The following is a 13,138-nucleotide window of genomic DNA, read 5'->3' as shown; positions in this document are numbered from 1 at the left end:
AAAGCCATGCCAAGACTACAAACGCTGACTAAGGGCTTTCTACCAGGCTGCTGGCCAAGAACCATCTGTCCTGGTATTTATTTGCTATTTTGTATGAAACCAGCTCCCTTTTGGACTGAGATGCTGAAATGGAGCAAGGGAAACATACATGCATGAAGTAGCTTTGGTAGACTGCTTTTCCCTAATAGAAAACCAGACAAACAATAGTTTACATTGTCAGAGAAAGTTTTGTCTGCGCCCTATTTAAACCTGCACACAGCGAGCCCATCTGCAAAGGGGAGATTCCTGGCACATCCTGCCTCGGCCTGAGTGCGGAGCCCGTCCCCCAAGGCTCCCCAGGGTCCGGAGAGCAGGAGCCTGGTTTGGCTGCATCTTCCCTGGGGCGTCAGGGCCAGTTACAGGGTGCAGTCAAGTGCCCAAGGGGCTCCGGTTCAGCCAGCTCCCACCTTGTCTCACCCAGGAAGTGATGGAGGAAAGGTCTGAGTCCCCTGCCTCTTCTTCTATCAGTGACCTGCTGCTGGGAGCTGGCGACCTGTGCCCCCAACCCCCGCCACCCCCACAACTCTGGCCAGGTTCCCACTTCTGCCTCCTGTGAGGGACACCAGATGCGGGAGAGGGAGGGGTCCCGCCCAGGCCAAGAGGCTGTCCTAACCTGTTTACACGTGTAGAAGGATGAAAACCAGAGACTGAAGGGGGCCTTCCAGGCAGTGGCAGAGGAGACAGGACAGCGCTAGAGGCTGTGCAGGCACCAGGGATGGGAGCGCTGGGGGTAGGGCCAGGCCAAGCTGGGCCAGCCGGGGTCTGAGGCGAGCCTGAGGTGTGGGCATTTTGCCAGAGACTAAAGGAAGGACCCTGGTGTGTACAGGACAGAGCACAGAAGTGGATGCAGAGAAGGTGCAGCCAGGGAGGGGGAGGGAAATGGGTCAACGGGCACAAAGGAGAGGTTCGGAGGAAGGGAGGCTGTGACAACAGCATGGCTGCAAATGCACAGTAACCGTGTGAGCCAGCAATTCCACCTCCGCATGTCCACCCCCAAGCACTGAGAGCAGGGACTCAGACGGAGTTTGGCACACCACGCTCACAGCAGCATCATCCACAAAAGCCAGAAGGTAGAAACCACCCATTGTCCGTCAGCTCGGGACAGGTAAACATTACGTGATGTGTTTCCGTCCACACAGCGTGGTCCATCCACACGGTGGAATGCTAGTCGGCCTTAAAAAGGACTGGAAGTCAGATGCATACTAGAATACAGATAAGCCTTGAAAACATGTTAAGTGAAATAAAAGGACAAATGTCATGGGCTCCACTTACAGGAGTTCCCTAGAGGAGTCAGATCAGAGAGACAGGTGGACAGAAGGCTCCCAGGGGCTGGGGTGGGGCGGGGCATGCAGGCCCGGGAGTGAGTGCAGAGCTTCTGTTTGAGAAGGGGAGAGGTTCTGGAGATGGTGGCCAGGGGGTGGGCACGCACAATGTGAATGTACTAATTCCACTGAACTGTGAACTTATAAATGGCAAAAAGAATATTCTGTCGTGTACATTTGCCACAATAAAAAGAACTAAAAGGGAGAGATCAGAACTACAGCGAGCTCCAAGTGGGCGGGGTCAGAGAAGAAAACAAGGCCAGACCCCATGTGACTCCTCCTTCCTGGTCTGCGGCCGGCATGGACCCCGCTGAGGCCTCCTGCCAGCCAAGGTCCTCTGAGAGCCTGGCTTTTGGCTAGTGGGTATTGTTCCACTTCAGATAGAACACTTCTCTGAAAATTCCCCGCACCAGGTGGGAGCAGCAATCCCGCTGCTCTCCCTCACCTGGTGAAGCCTGGCCATGCCAAAAGGTCCAGGGGCGGGGTTGCAAGGGTGCACAAATAAAATTAAGGGCGCTCAGTTAGATCTGAATGTCAGACACTGCAATGCTTGGGATATACTCACACTAAAAAATGATTTGTTGTTTATCTAAAGTTCAGATTTAAACAGCTGTCCTGTGTTTTATCTAGTAATCCTGTCCTGGGGCCTGGAATTCATACAGGGGGACCCCTTTAGGTCACCAGTTGGAACAGTCCATCAAGGCCTTCCTGAGGTCACATAGGCCTGGGGTGGGAGAGACCCACCCACCCACATACCCACCAAACCTTATCTGGGGACAGTCCTAACAAAGGCCTGGAAAGGGACACCCTACTAACCTCAAGGGTAATGGCCTGGAGGACATGCCCAAGTTGGGTTCTGGAGGATGAGTAGGAGTTTACCAGGTTGCCTCTCAGTGGGCTGGGAGAAAAGGGTCTTCCAGGAAAGGAAGAAGCAGGTGTCCTGGCTGGAAACATTGAACTGCAAACAGTACAACTGGGAGGGAGAGAGAGAAGGGCAAAGGAAGCTGAGGAAAAGTAGATATCAGTGAGTGACAAAAGAGCCTAGAGCTGGGACCCAGACAAGCGTGAGTTTGAGCCCAGCTCTGCCATTTGTGGACTGCGTGGCTGTGGGGCGAGTTCTTTTTCCTCCCAGAGCCTCACTGTCCTGGTCTGGGAAGTGGAATAACAGCGCCCCCTGGTGGAGCTGCTGTGGGACACACATCTTCTATCTTCCAAATCTAGCCCTGTCTGGCCGTTCTCTGTCTGGTGGGAGGGGATGTGAGGCTGCGGAGGGGCCAGCAGCAGCAGCAGGCTGACCTTGGCGCCTTAGCATTGTGCTGAGGAGCTGTGGCTTCTCCCTGTTGGGAGGAGGAGGCATCGGAAGGACTGACATCTCAGGTGTTCCAGAATCCTCTCTGTAGGAGGAAGCATGACCAGGAGATGATGGAGGACAGTGCAGGATCCAGGACTATCATTTCTTCACATGTTGATGATTTGTTCATCATTGTTCTCCTTGCATTACGTTGGAATTGTTTTTTAAATTGCATTAAAATATTATCTTGATTCCTGAGTTTTTGGTACCCCCTTCAGTTCTGCTGTGCCCGAGGCAAGTGGCCCTGAGACAGGACTAGGAACCCTGCCACTCTGCCTGACATCCCATCATTCACGGCAAGGATAACGAACCTCTTTGTGGGCTTTGACAAGTTATGTTTGCAGGCACGATCTTCCGAGAGCCTTAAAACAAGCAGGGTGAGCAGGCCGGGTGGGGTTCCTTAAGACATTAGGTCAAATGGAAACTCAGAGGGAGGTGCAGTCAGGTCTCCATGCCCAGACTCCTGGGCCCTTTGGAGGGGTGAGGCTTGAAGGCCCCGGTGAGACAGGGGGCTGAAGGACTGCCCCCCTTTCCACCCCACCCACCGTCAGAAGGATGCACTGGGCCCAAGTTGGACAGGAGGGGAACTGGTAGAGTCGGGGCTTGGGGGCCTCTGCTGCCTCAGTCAATGTCCTCTTCTCCCCATTGCCTACAGGAGGAGGAGGGAGTTCCCGGGCAGCTCAGCAAAAGCATGGAAGACCTCAGCCTGGACTTGGGGGCCCTTCAGGGAAGTGAATATCTCCAGGACCTGGGCCTTGGGGCCCCTTCCCACAGCCAGCCAGCGGGGACCAAGGACAGTGGCCCTCCTAGCAAAGCAGCAGGGAGAGATTCTCCCTTCTCCAGTCCAGTGGGATCCCAGGCCTGGCCTTGGAGGCGGAGCTGGGAGAGGGCCAGGAGCTGCTCAGAGAGCTGCCGGAGGTTGGTCCCCCACTCCCACCCTGCACTCCCCTGCCCCGATGCTGTCCAAGATACCCTCCCGGGACCAGGGGTTCTGCACAGGCAGAGGCAGCCCTCTCCCAAGACACACATGTGTGCCCACACAGAGCCTGTGTGGGCACACAAATCCATGTGCACGGGCAAACACACACATGTTGAATGAGTGCATGCAAGCCCTAAATGGCACTGTACATGCACACTGGCCCGCACACACTAGGTGTGCACACTGCACACCCAGCCTGCTCTAACTCATACCTATAAGCCTAAACACATGGCTTGCACACCAGTTCCATAAGGCCACAGACATACTTGAGATCAAAACAGAGATGGGTACTCAACCCCACACAGAGCAGAGTGGCCATCCCAAATAGTGGGGGGTGCTTTAGCCACCACTACTCCGACCTCCTTCAACTCTCTCAAGTCACCCCAAACAGAAAGCCAGTTCATGTAAAAATGTGGTGTCTGTGACTCAAATGTAGCTTCAGCAAATCCACCAGCCTGCCCGTCCCCCGACTACTCTTGTGATATAGGGAAGTCTGGCCCCTCTCTGGGCCCCAGAAGCATCATCTGCGGGTCCCTCCAGCCCCCCAGATGCTAGAGCTGGAACAGCCAGAAAAGACCTGCAGAAGCCCTGACTCTCCCCTCTTCCACCAGGCTCAGCCTTGACTCCTCAGCTGTGAAGGAGGGGCCCTGTCTTGAGCGGACGCTGGCCAGCCTTACTCTGAACCTTCCCGGAGAGGGCCTGCAGGACTGGATCAAAGAGGGTCTGTCTGGGGGCAAGACCTCTGCAGAGCACCCAGACAAGGTGGGTACAGCCTACAGCCATCCCAATGACACACCTCTGGGCCCAGGAGCTGGTGCTGCGGGTGGGAAGGAGCACCCTGCCCAGAAGGACTTCCTCTCTTGGCTGTCCGTCCATCCGGAGATTCCAGGCCAGGCCTGAGGGGTCTCCACTGAGGAGGGCTTCCTAGCAGGGGAGCCATGGCCAAAAGTGCGACCTTTTGCCTGAGGAGCAGGGGAGGTATCTTGGCATCTCTGCAGCTGGAAGGAAGCCTTGTCTGTGGCCAGAGTCTGCAACCAAGAATCTTTGTCTGGAGCCTGTGACTCCAGCCCACAGCTGGGAAATTCCTGGGCATCTCTGCTCATGGCTATGTCCTGCAGACGTGCTAGAGTCTGTAGCTCACAGTTTGAGGGCCCCAGCCCACAGCTGGAGTTGCCGGGGATTGCAGCCCGTGGCTGGTGAGCGGGTGGCTCCAGTATCTGGCTGCTCGACAGATCCACCTGCCCTGTGGCTGGGGGGCCCTGCATGTGGCTAGGGGTTGGAGCCAAGGCCCTTGACATAGGAGCCTTCCGCAGCCTGGGTGACTACCCACCTTAGCCAGATGCTTGTTCCCTGCAGGCACGTGGCAGCCTGGAGAAAAGAGCAAGGTCACAGTCGGCTCCTGTGTCCTTTGATGAGATCAGCTCCCTGGAAACCTCTAGGGCTTTGGAGGTGCCCACTGCAGCTGTTCAAGGTAGCCAGGCCTGGAGCTTTCTCTCATTCAAACAAGTAGGTTAGTGGGGTTTGGCTAGAGGGTGCCCTGGATGGGGTCCCAGCTGGACCCCAGAGTAGATGGAGGGGGCTTAGGGTCCCCTGGAGGTCCAGGGGAAGGAGGGTCCAGAGAGGCTTCTAGCACCTTGCCCTCTTCCTCCCTCCGCCTCCCCAGGGGTCTGGAGCCAAGGTGGAGTGCAGCGATGCAGTGACCTTGCCCTCCCTCCACCCTGCTCTCTCTCAGACTCTGGCTCTTTCTTTATCTCCCTGTCCCTGGATCTCTGTCCCAAGAGCCGTGTCTCCCTGGTGTCCGACCAGGCCTGCAGGTGAAGCCTGAACCCTCCACTTTCTAACCAGTCTCAGCCTCTGCAGCTCCCTCTGTAAATTGCGACAATAGCTGCATCTCCTTAGGGCCACTTGGGATTCCCTGAGCGCACATGTACAAAGCGCTTTAGCACATCGTAAGCTCTTGTGAGAAGCTGGGGACACCTCCAAGCTTGGCTCTCTTCCCTCTTTACGCTCCTCTTCCTGAGAGTGGCAGATCCCCTCTGGACTATGTCTGGTCCTGCAGCAGCATGTGGTGGGGGGCCCACTGCAGGGCTGGTCCCGCCCAGAGCTCCTCACCCCTGTGCCCCCTGGTGTGGGGGGCTCCTTCCAGGCCTGGAGCCGCCGGCACTGAAGTGTCTGGAAGAGGACCACGTGGAGCCAGATCACGTGTGAGTGCCTGCCCCACGTGGTGGAAGGCCCCCTGTGTGTGCACAGCCAACGAGTCAAGGCTGTGGGAGGAGGTGTGCAGGTCACACCCACGGACCCCCTCCGTCCCCTGACTGCCTCAGTCTGCTCTCCCACACCACCCTTCTCCTTGGGGAGGGACCCAGGCCCCTCAGAAAGGTCCTGACACAGCATCGGGAGAAGGGCTGGGGGTCCTGGTCAGGGTCTGCATGGGGACCCTTGGCGGGTGAGGCTATCCCAGCTCATCACAGAGAGCATGTCTGTAACCCGGGACAACTGTGGGCTGTTTTATTCCTGCCCCAGGCTGATGGTCCAGCAGGTGCTGCAAGAGCTTCGACAGTATCATGGGTACGTGGGAAGGGGACAGGGGTGGGAGGACAGGAGTGGCGACAGGTGAGGGAGTGGACAGGTATGGGGGACAGGTGGAAGAGGGCGGATGTAGGAGATAGGTCGTGGAGAAGAGTGGGGAACACACATTTGGAGGAACAAGTGTGGGGGACAGGCATGGAGGGAGAGGCTTGAGAGGACAGGCGTGAAAGTAAACGGGCACAGGGACAGGTGGGAGAAACGAGCTGCAGAGAAGACAGGGAGAAACGCTGCCAGGAAAGGTGGGAGGAGAGACCGGTGAGGCAAGATCAGGGCCAACAGTGACGGAGGAGAGAACTGCGGGAGCCCGCAGGGACCCTCTGCACACACAGTAAAGTGCGCATCTTCCCCAAACCCCGGCAGCTGCCTGAAGATCTCCCCAGCATGCAGGTTCTGCCCTGCCCAGGCCTGCCACCGCCTTCTGCGGCACACACGCCCCAAAGGCCACACGCACGAGCCCACGTGTGGAGAAAGGGTGGGCTCTGGGACTGTGGCACTGGGCACACACCTCTCCACAGGCACCCTGAGGGTGAGGGGCAGGAGAGGGGCAGCTGGGGAAGAGGGCTGCTGACCAGGTCTCTGTCCCCGCTGGTCCCACAGGGCCCGGCAGAGGGCTAGCTTGTCGGTCAGCCCCAGAGGAGACCATTCAAACCTCACCTGGTTCGAGTTCCTGTCTGAGTAAGTCAGCAGAGCAGCTGCAGATGGAAGCCCTGTGCGGGCAGGTGGGGGCGGGCGCTGGCCCTGCACTTGAGGCCCTCTGTGCCTGGCCCTGAGCTGGGGCCCCCCTCCTCTCACTGGAACCACCAAGGGCAACAGTGGGGGAGAGGGTGGGGCTCCTCATACGGGGGTGGGGAGGAGAAGGAAAACTTTCTGGAGGAGGTGACAGCTTGAGCTGGGTTCTGACGAAAGAGGAATTTGCCAGTACTCAGACTGGAGGATAGGGGAGAGAGAACAGTGCCTTCCGGAGGAACTGCAAAGGCTGGGCACCAGTGTCAGGGTGAGGCTGGGAGGAGGGATGGCAAGGGCTTCAGCAGAGGCCAGATGAGCCCTGCGAAGCCAGGGGCACAGCTCTCTAGGACTGAGGACGGTGCGCACAGACAGGGCTGGGGCAGCGCGGTGCAGACTGGAGGCGAGGAACCTCCCTCCAGGGAATAGGTTCTGCCAGGCTGGGTTTGCTAGTTGCTGACCTGATGAGAATTTATTAAAGGAGGGTGTGCCTGCAACCAGGAGAGGCGTGACAGGGATCTGGGGCTGGTCTTGTGGGAGGAAAGGGGAGCCGATCTGAGAGAGATCCTGCAGGGAGAACGAGCAGGATGTATAGGCTGATAAGATATGGAGGTAAGGGAGGGGGAGAAGGCAGAGATGACAGAGCCAAGACTTCCAGCCCAGGACCCATCAAGGGACCTCAGGCTTGAGACCATGTTGCTTAGCCCCCTTCAAATTAGTCCGTGTGGTTCCTGGAACTTTGCAAACAGCCTGCGATGTCTGGTGAATAGACAAGTGAGTGAGAGAAGGGAGAGGGTTGGGATGAAGAAGAAGAAGGGATGAAACAGGAAGAGGAGGCCTCAGAGGGGTGGGTGGCAGGTGGATCCCAGGAGCGACATGTGGGAGTGGCTCAGAATGGCCCCTCCTCATCCACCTTCCCACCCTCAGGAGTGAGGATGGAGCCAGCAGGATCGAGAGGAGTGACAGGGGCACCACCAGGGTGAAGCGCAGCCTCAGCTCCCTCTGCAGTCGAGTCACCAGGTACAAGGACAAGGTCAGCATGGCAGGTGCCCCGGCCCCAGAGCCCTGTGATTCAAGGTAGGTCTGGATGCACAGGCATTCTAAGTGCCTGCTCTGTCCCTGCAGGGGAAGAGCCTAGCACATCTAAAGGAAAAGGGCCAGGAAGCTCGAGAGAGGAAGGAATGTGTCAATGGCCACCAGCTGTCCCGAGGAGCCTTCTTTGGCCATGCCAGCTGCCCCCTATGCAGCAAGCCCTTCCTCGGCTCTGGTAAGCCAGGCAGCCCAGCCTGTCCCCTTGGACAGCAGCCATTTGCTCTCCTTTACTTTTTCTAAACTGCTCTCGTGGCCTCCTTCACCCTTTGCATGCATGTCCTATCCCGCCCTTGCCAAGGGCGGGCTGACCTTGGCTCTCTGGAGAACACCAGAGATGGATCCCTAAGGACAGAAACTATCTGGTTACCTAAGGGCCACCCAAATTCCCTTTAAGTCTTGGTTTTGTCATGGCAAAAATCTTCTTGCAAAATCTGAACTCAAGCAGTGTAATGGTTAGCTAAGGCTGCGTAACAAAGTACCACAGTGGAGGTGGCACGTGCTCTTACTTACCATTCTCAAGAAGTCTGAGATCAAGGCTCCATCTGAAAGCACCAGGGAGGTCCCGCCCCAGGTCTCCCTGCTGGCCTGTGGCTGAGAACGACTGACCTCATGTGGTGTGCTCCCCGTGTCCACATCTGTGCGCCGATCTCCTCTGTTTGCAAGGACATCAGTCACACTGTACAAAGGGCCTGCCCTGTTTCAGTGCACCCTCATCTGAACTAACTACATCAACAACAGCCCCATTTCCAAATAAGGCCACCTTCTGAGCTACTGGGGGGATTAGGACTGCAGCCTATGAATTGGGAGGTGCACAGTTTGCCCCATAACAGGCAGCTTCCTGCTCCCAGGGCTCTCCTGGGAGTAACTGTGAGGATCTCCGCTCAGGAAGGAGCACTGGGTTCAAGGGTGATGACTGTGGTCTTTTCTGGGAGTTAGAACTCTGCCTTTCTGAATCGTCTCCCCAGTTGGTAGGGATGGAGAGGAGGCAGTGGTGAGCGCATGCATGTTAGTGAAGCCGTATGCGATGCTTGCAGCTCGGACTCGGGCTGTGGGCTGCGGCAGGCAGGGTGCAGGCTCCTGGAGGGTCCTCGACCTTGGCACTGCTGCGGGAGGCAGTCTGATGCGTTGTAGGATATTGAGCAGCACACCTGGCCTCCACCCACTAGATGCCAACAGCACCCTTCCCATGAGCCAGGACGAGCACAGATAGTCCCAGACATGGCCAAACGTTTGCTGGAGACAGCGCTGCCCTGGTAACAGTCAGTGGGCTGGGGAGGGGAGAGCAGGACCTAGGGGAGACTGTGCAGGGGACCTAAGCTACAGGTTTTGCATTTCTTGCCTTTTCTGGCTCCACACTGGGCATTAGTTCCTTCCTCTTTCGGGAGTGCTGCTGCCCTTTTGCCCGGCAAGGCTATGGGTGTCCTGCTGGTTGCTGCCATGGTCAGGGGTGCGCCCTTCAAACTTCCTGTCCATCGAAGGAGCTCCAACCCGCCTTGGGACACGCACGCACCTGTAGCTGAAGCTGGCATGGACTTTGCAAAGTGCAAGGTGCACCAACAACTCTAGTGTCTTGGAGTCCTTTCAGCAGCAGGTGATTTCCTGTTTCTGCTGACCTCTGGGGGGTTAGTTCAGCTGGACACAGGGGGCCTTTCTGTGGGGCCGGATCAAGCCTCTGGGGCCCTACCTGAGACATCTGATTTGAGTGGCATGAGTGGCATTCGAAAAGCTGGCAGAAAGAAGAGTGGGGCCAAAGATCTAGAAAGAGCCACAGACAGTTCAGGATCGGCTGTTTTCACACTGCAGAGGCAGGGTGGAGTGTTTTGCGGTGTGATTGACAGCAAAGCTGAGAATATTTACTGTGGGGATCTTGACAGAAAACGCTTGCTGATCCATAAATTGACTTATTCTGTATTGAGAAAGACCCAGGAAGTGACTGATCTTACCTACAGATCAGTAAACCCCTTACGAATATGATCTTGAGAGCAGAGGGTTCCAACAGGAACTAATTCCCTGAACATCACTTATAGTCACAGAAAACTTTGCACAAATAATAAGACTAATGGGTGACATTCCACCACCAAGCACTTACAACACCCCAAACACCCCGTGCTTTCCACGCAGGTGTCCAGGACACCTCCTGCACCCTCAGACTCTGCAAGACAGGTGCCAGGACTTTCCGTTCTGAGGCTGGGGAACTGGAGGCCCCAAGGCATTCAGTTCTCGCCTGTGGCTGCAAAGGCAGGCAGGCGAGACAGGAGCTCAGAGCCCTGAGTGGACCACCAATCCACTGCCATGTCACTCTATGTGACTTTTTCTAAAGATTTTATTTATTTATTTTTTTAGAGAGAGGAGAAGGGAAGGAGAAAGAAAGGGAGAGAAGCATCAATGTGTGGTTGCCTCTCACGCATCCCCCATTGGAGACCTGGCCTGCAACCCAGGCATTTGTCCTGACTGGGAATCAAACCAGCGACCCTTTGGTTCACAGCCCAAGCTCAGTCCACTGAGCTACACCAGCCAGGCTCACTCCATTTGATTTTTTTAAATAATAATAATTTAAATTTTTTAGTTGCACCCAAAACAAAATTGAATATTTTAAAAGAAAATAAATGCCTCAATTAAAAAAAACACATGGAGAAAAAAATTAAAAAATTAAATTACAGCTGCAAGAAGAGCCCAAGTTTAATATATCGACGACATTCTGTTGTTTGATGTGCTCATTGTCAATATTTGGCGGGCAATTTTTAAGGTTTTCCCACCAACATAATATTAATACTAAAGTAACAGGAAACTGAAAACACCTTTACACCGTATATCTTCAAACTGTTCTAAAGACAGTGAACTCATGCTCAGTTGTTTTTCCTGTGCTTTAAAATAAGCTGCCTGCAATTCTAAATCAGGCGAAAATGTGCCTGGTCAAATAGAAGCATTCAGACTTGCAAAAATATTTTGCAGTGAGTCCTTCCTTGCCTTCTATAAAAGCCTGAAATAGCTAAGGAGAAACTAGAATTTATTTTCGAATCCTATGACTGGCTTCCTATAATCTCTTACCGCTGGATTTACTGGCAATACATCAGACATCGAGGACCAGATTTGATTCTTCCACAACCACCGAGACTAGACTAGACGGATGCAATGCACAGCAGGAGCCGTAACTGCATGTTGTGTTTTGTTACAGGAAAAATCAACACTGATTATATACTCTAGACAAACTACCTCCTATGCAGAGATTTTAACATTGAAGCAAACCAAAAGGTCAAACTTCAAAATGACCCAATTTGTAACTTGCAGCTGGAATATTTTGCTGCATTTTGGCAATAGACTTTAACTTAGAGAGTACAACTATTTGAGGACACTTAACAAAACCAACTCCTCCTATCCCTTTGTCGGGAGGGGGGGCCTCTTCTCTGCTCCAAACTTTCAATTTTAGATTCATAGATAAGTGCAAAAAGGACAGAGGGCCCCCTTGTAGCTGTCACTCAGCTTCCCCTTACAGAACCATGGACGGGACCGTGGTCCTCGCATTTCATGAACCAGCATTGGTACACTACTTACCAACTCCACACTTCAGATTTCACCGGGCTGGTTGTTGTTTTCATCAGTGTTCTCTTTCTATTTCAGGATCCAACTCAGTACACTATGCTCTCTTTAATCATCCTGCGTCTCCCATCTCTCTGGTCTGTGACAGTTTCTCGGTTTCTCCCTGTTGTTCATGACCTTGACAGCCCTTGTGAAGTGTTAGGTATGCGTCTTGTACAGTGCCTGCCGATCTAGGTTTGTCTGATGTTTTCTCCTAATTAGACACAGGGGTTATGAGTTTGAGAAACCTTTTTCCCCTCATTATATGAGGGGGAAGTGCTGTTAATATGCCGTCCCCAGAGCAGGGTTGGGGGTTAACCTTCATCCCTGGTTAAGGCAACCTCTGCCAGGTTACTATGTTTCTCTCTTCCTGCTCTGTTGTTTAGAAGTGAGTCACTCAGTCAGATCCACTCTCAGGATGGAAGGAATAAAGCTCCAGCTCTTGGAGACATCACTGGATTTTCAGGACAACACTTTGAGTTCCAGGAAGATTCGCATTAGTGTAAAAGAAATGGAAGGGCAACAGCAGTGTCCATGACCATTATCAGTCTTTGTTGTGGTCAGGACAAAGTAGCATCTAAACCCCAGGCCGCAGCCCCCACAGCTGTCTAAGGAGGCTCCTGAGACCAGAACAGCTGTGTCTCTCCGCCAATAGGCTGAGAGTAGGCACCTCCCAGGTATAACTCACCACAGGCCTGTCTACTGTCAGAGGTATTCAAAACCACAGATCACTGTCCCCTAGAGGACACAGCCCCACAATAAATTAAATAGAATAAGGAATGAATCACTCTCTAGATAAACACAGAAAGTGGGACTCCAGGGTAAAGCTGACGTGCTTTCCCAGAGACTAGCTCTTCCAGAGGAATACCATTTCAGACAGTCCTATTCCTGGCTTTAACCTTTGAGTCCCTTCACGGTCTGACCCTGTGTACCCCTCTACCCTCTCTCCCACTTTTCAGCCACCCAGCCACCCAGGCTCCAAAGCATAGCGACCTTGAAGTCTTGTGGCTGCCCATGCTCAGCATCTCGTTTATTCAGTACTGTTCCTGGAACTCCTGGGCCACCTAATTCTTACTCACCCTTTAAAACATACCGCAGGTCCACTTCCCCTGAGAAGCCTGATATTAGGTGACTGTGTAAGTGTATGAGTGTCTCTTAGTGTTTCTGTCCACTGAAGCCATTCTGCCACCCAGGGCATATCTGGAGATATTTCTGATTGTCACAAGTGTGTGTGCTACTTACATCTAATGGGTAGAGTGAGGCCAAGGGTGCTGTTTAACCTCCTCCAATGCACGGGCTAGCCCTCCAGAGCAGAGAAGTCTCCAAGCCCATTGCTGATAATGCCAAGACTGAGAAATGCGGCTTTAGAGAGATGTGCTCTCTGCCCGTGATAAGGGCTCAGTAGATGCAGAGTGGATGGATAGGTGAAAGAAAGACGAGCGATTCCTCTCTTTGCCAGGCTCCTTG

At 54.2% G+C, this 13,138-nt stretch overlaps 1 protein-coding gene across 4 annotated transcripts in view; it reads left to right on the top strand.

The window, feature by feature from the left end:
* Window positions 1-13,138, top strand: part of ARHGEF18 (Rho/Rac guanine nucleotide exchange factor 18) — a 72,876-nt gene that overhangs the window by 13,026 nt on the left and 46,712 nt on the right. For 3 of the 4 annotated variants that reach the window (XM_037139993.2, XM_037139992.2, XM_037139994.2), the window contains 8 exons: window positions 3,368-3,630; window positions 4,303-4,453; window positions 5,048-5,162; window positions 5,838-5,895; window positions 6,215-6,259; window positions 6,878-6,955; window positions 7,931-8,036; window positions 8,129-8,270. In XM_037139993.2, coding sequence (XP_036995888.2) covers window positions 3,404-3,630; window positions 4,303-4,453; window positions 5,048-5,162; window positions 5,838-5,895; window positions 6,215-6,259; window positions 6,878-6,955; window positions 7,931-8,036; window positions 8,129-8,270 — 922 coding nt within the window. In that variant the 5' untranslated portion in view covers window positions 3,368-3,403. Of the gene's footprint in view, window positions 1-3,367; window positions 3,631-4,302; window positions 4,454-5,047; window positions 5,163-5,837; window positions 5,896-6,214; window positions 6,260-6,877; window positions 6,956-7,930; window positions 8,037-8,128; window positions 8,271-13,138 lie in introns of those variants that run through there. The other variant, XM_037139997.2, reaches the window with a different exon arrangement.

This window comes from Artibeus jamaicensis, unplaced genomic scaffold (assembly GCF_021234435.1).
Source record: "Artibeus jamaicensis isolate MK-2021 breed Jamaican fruit bat unplaced genomic scaffold, CSHL_Jam_final scaffold_286, whole genome shotgun sequence".
Lineage (NCBI taxonomy): Eukaryota > Metazoa > Chordata > Mammalia > Chiroptera > Phyllostomidae > Artibeus > Artibeus jamaicensis.
The sequence above is the reverse complement of the archived record's forward strand: the minus strand, read 5'-3'. Positions and strand labels throughout refer to the sequence as shown.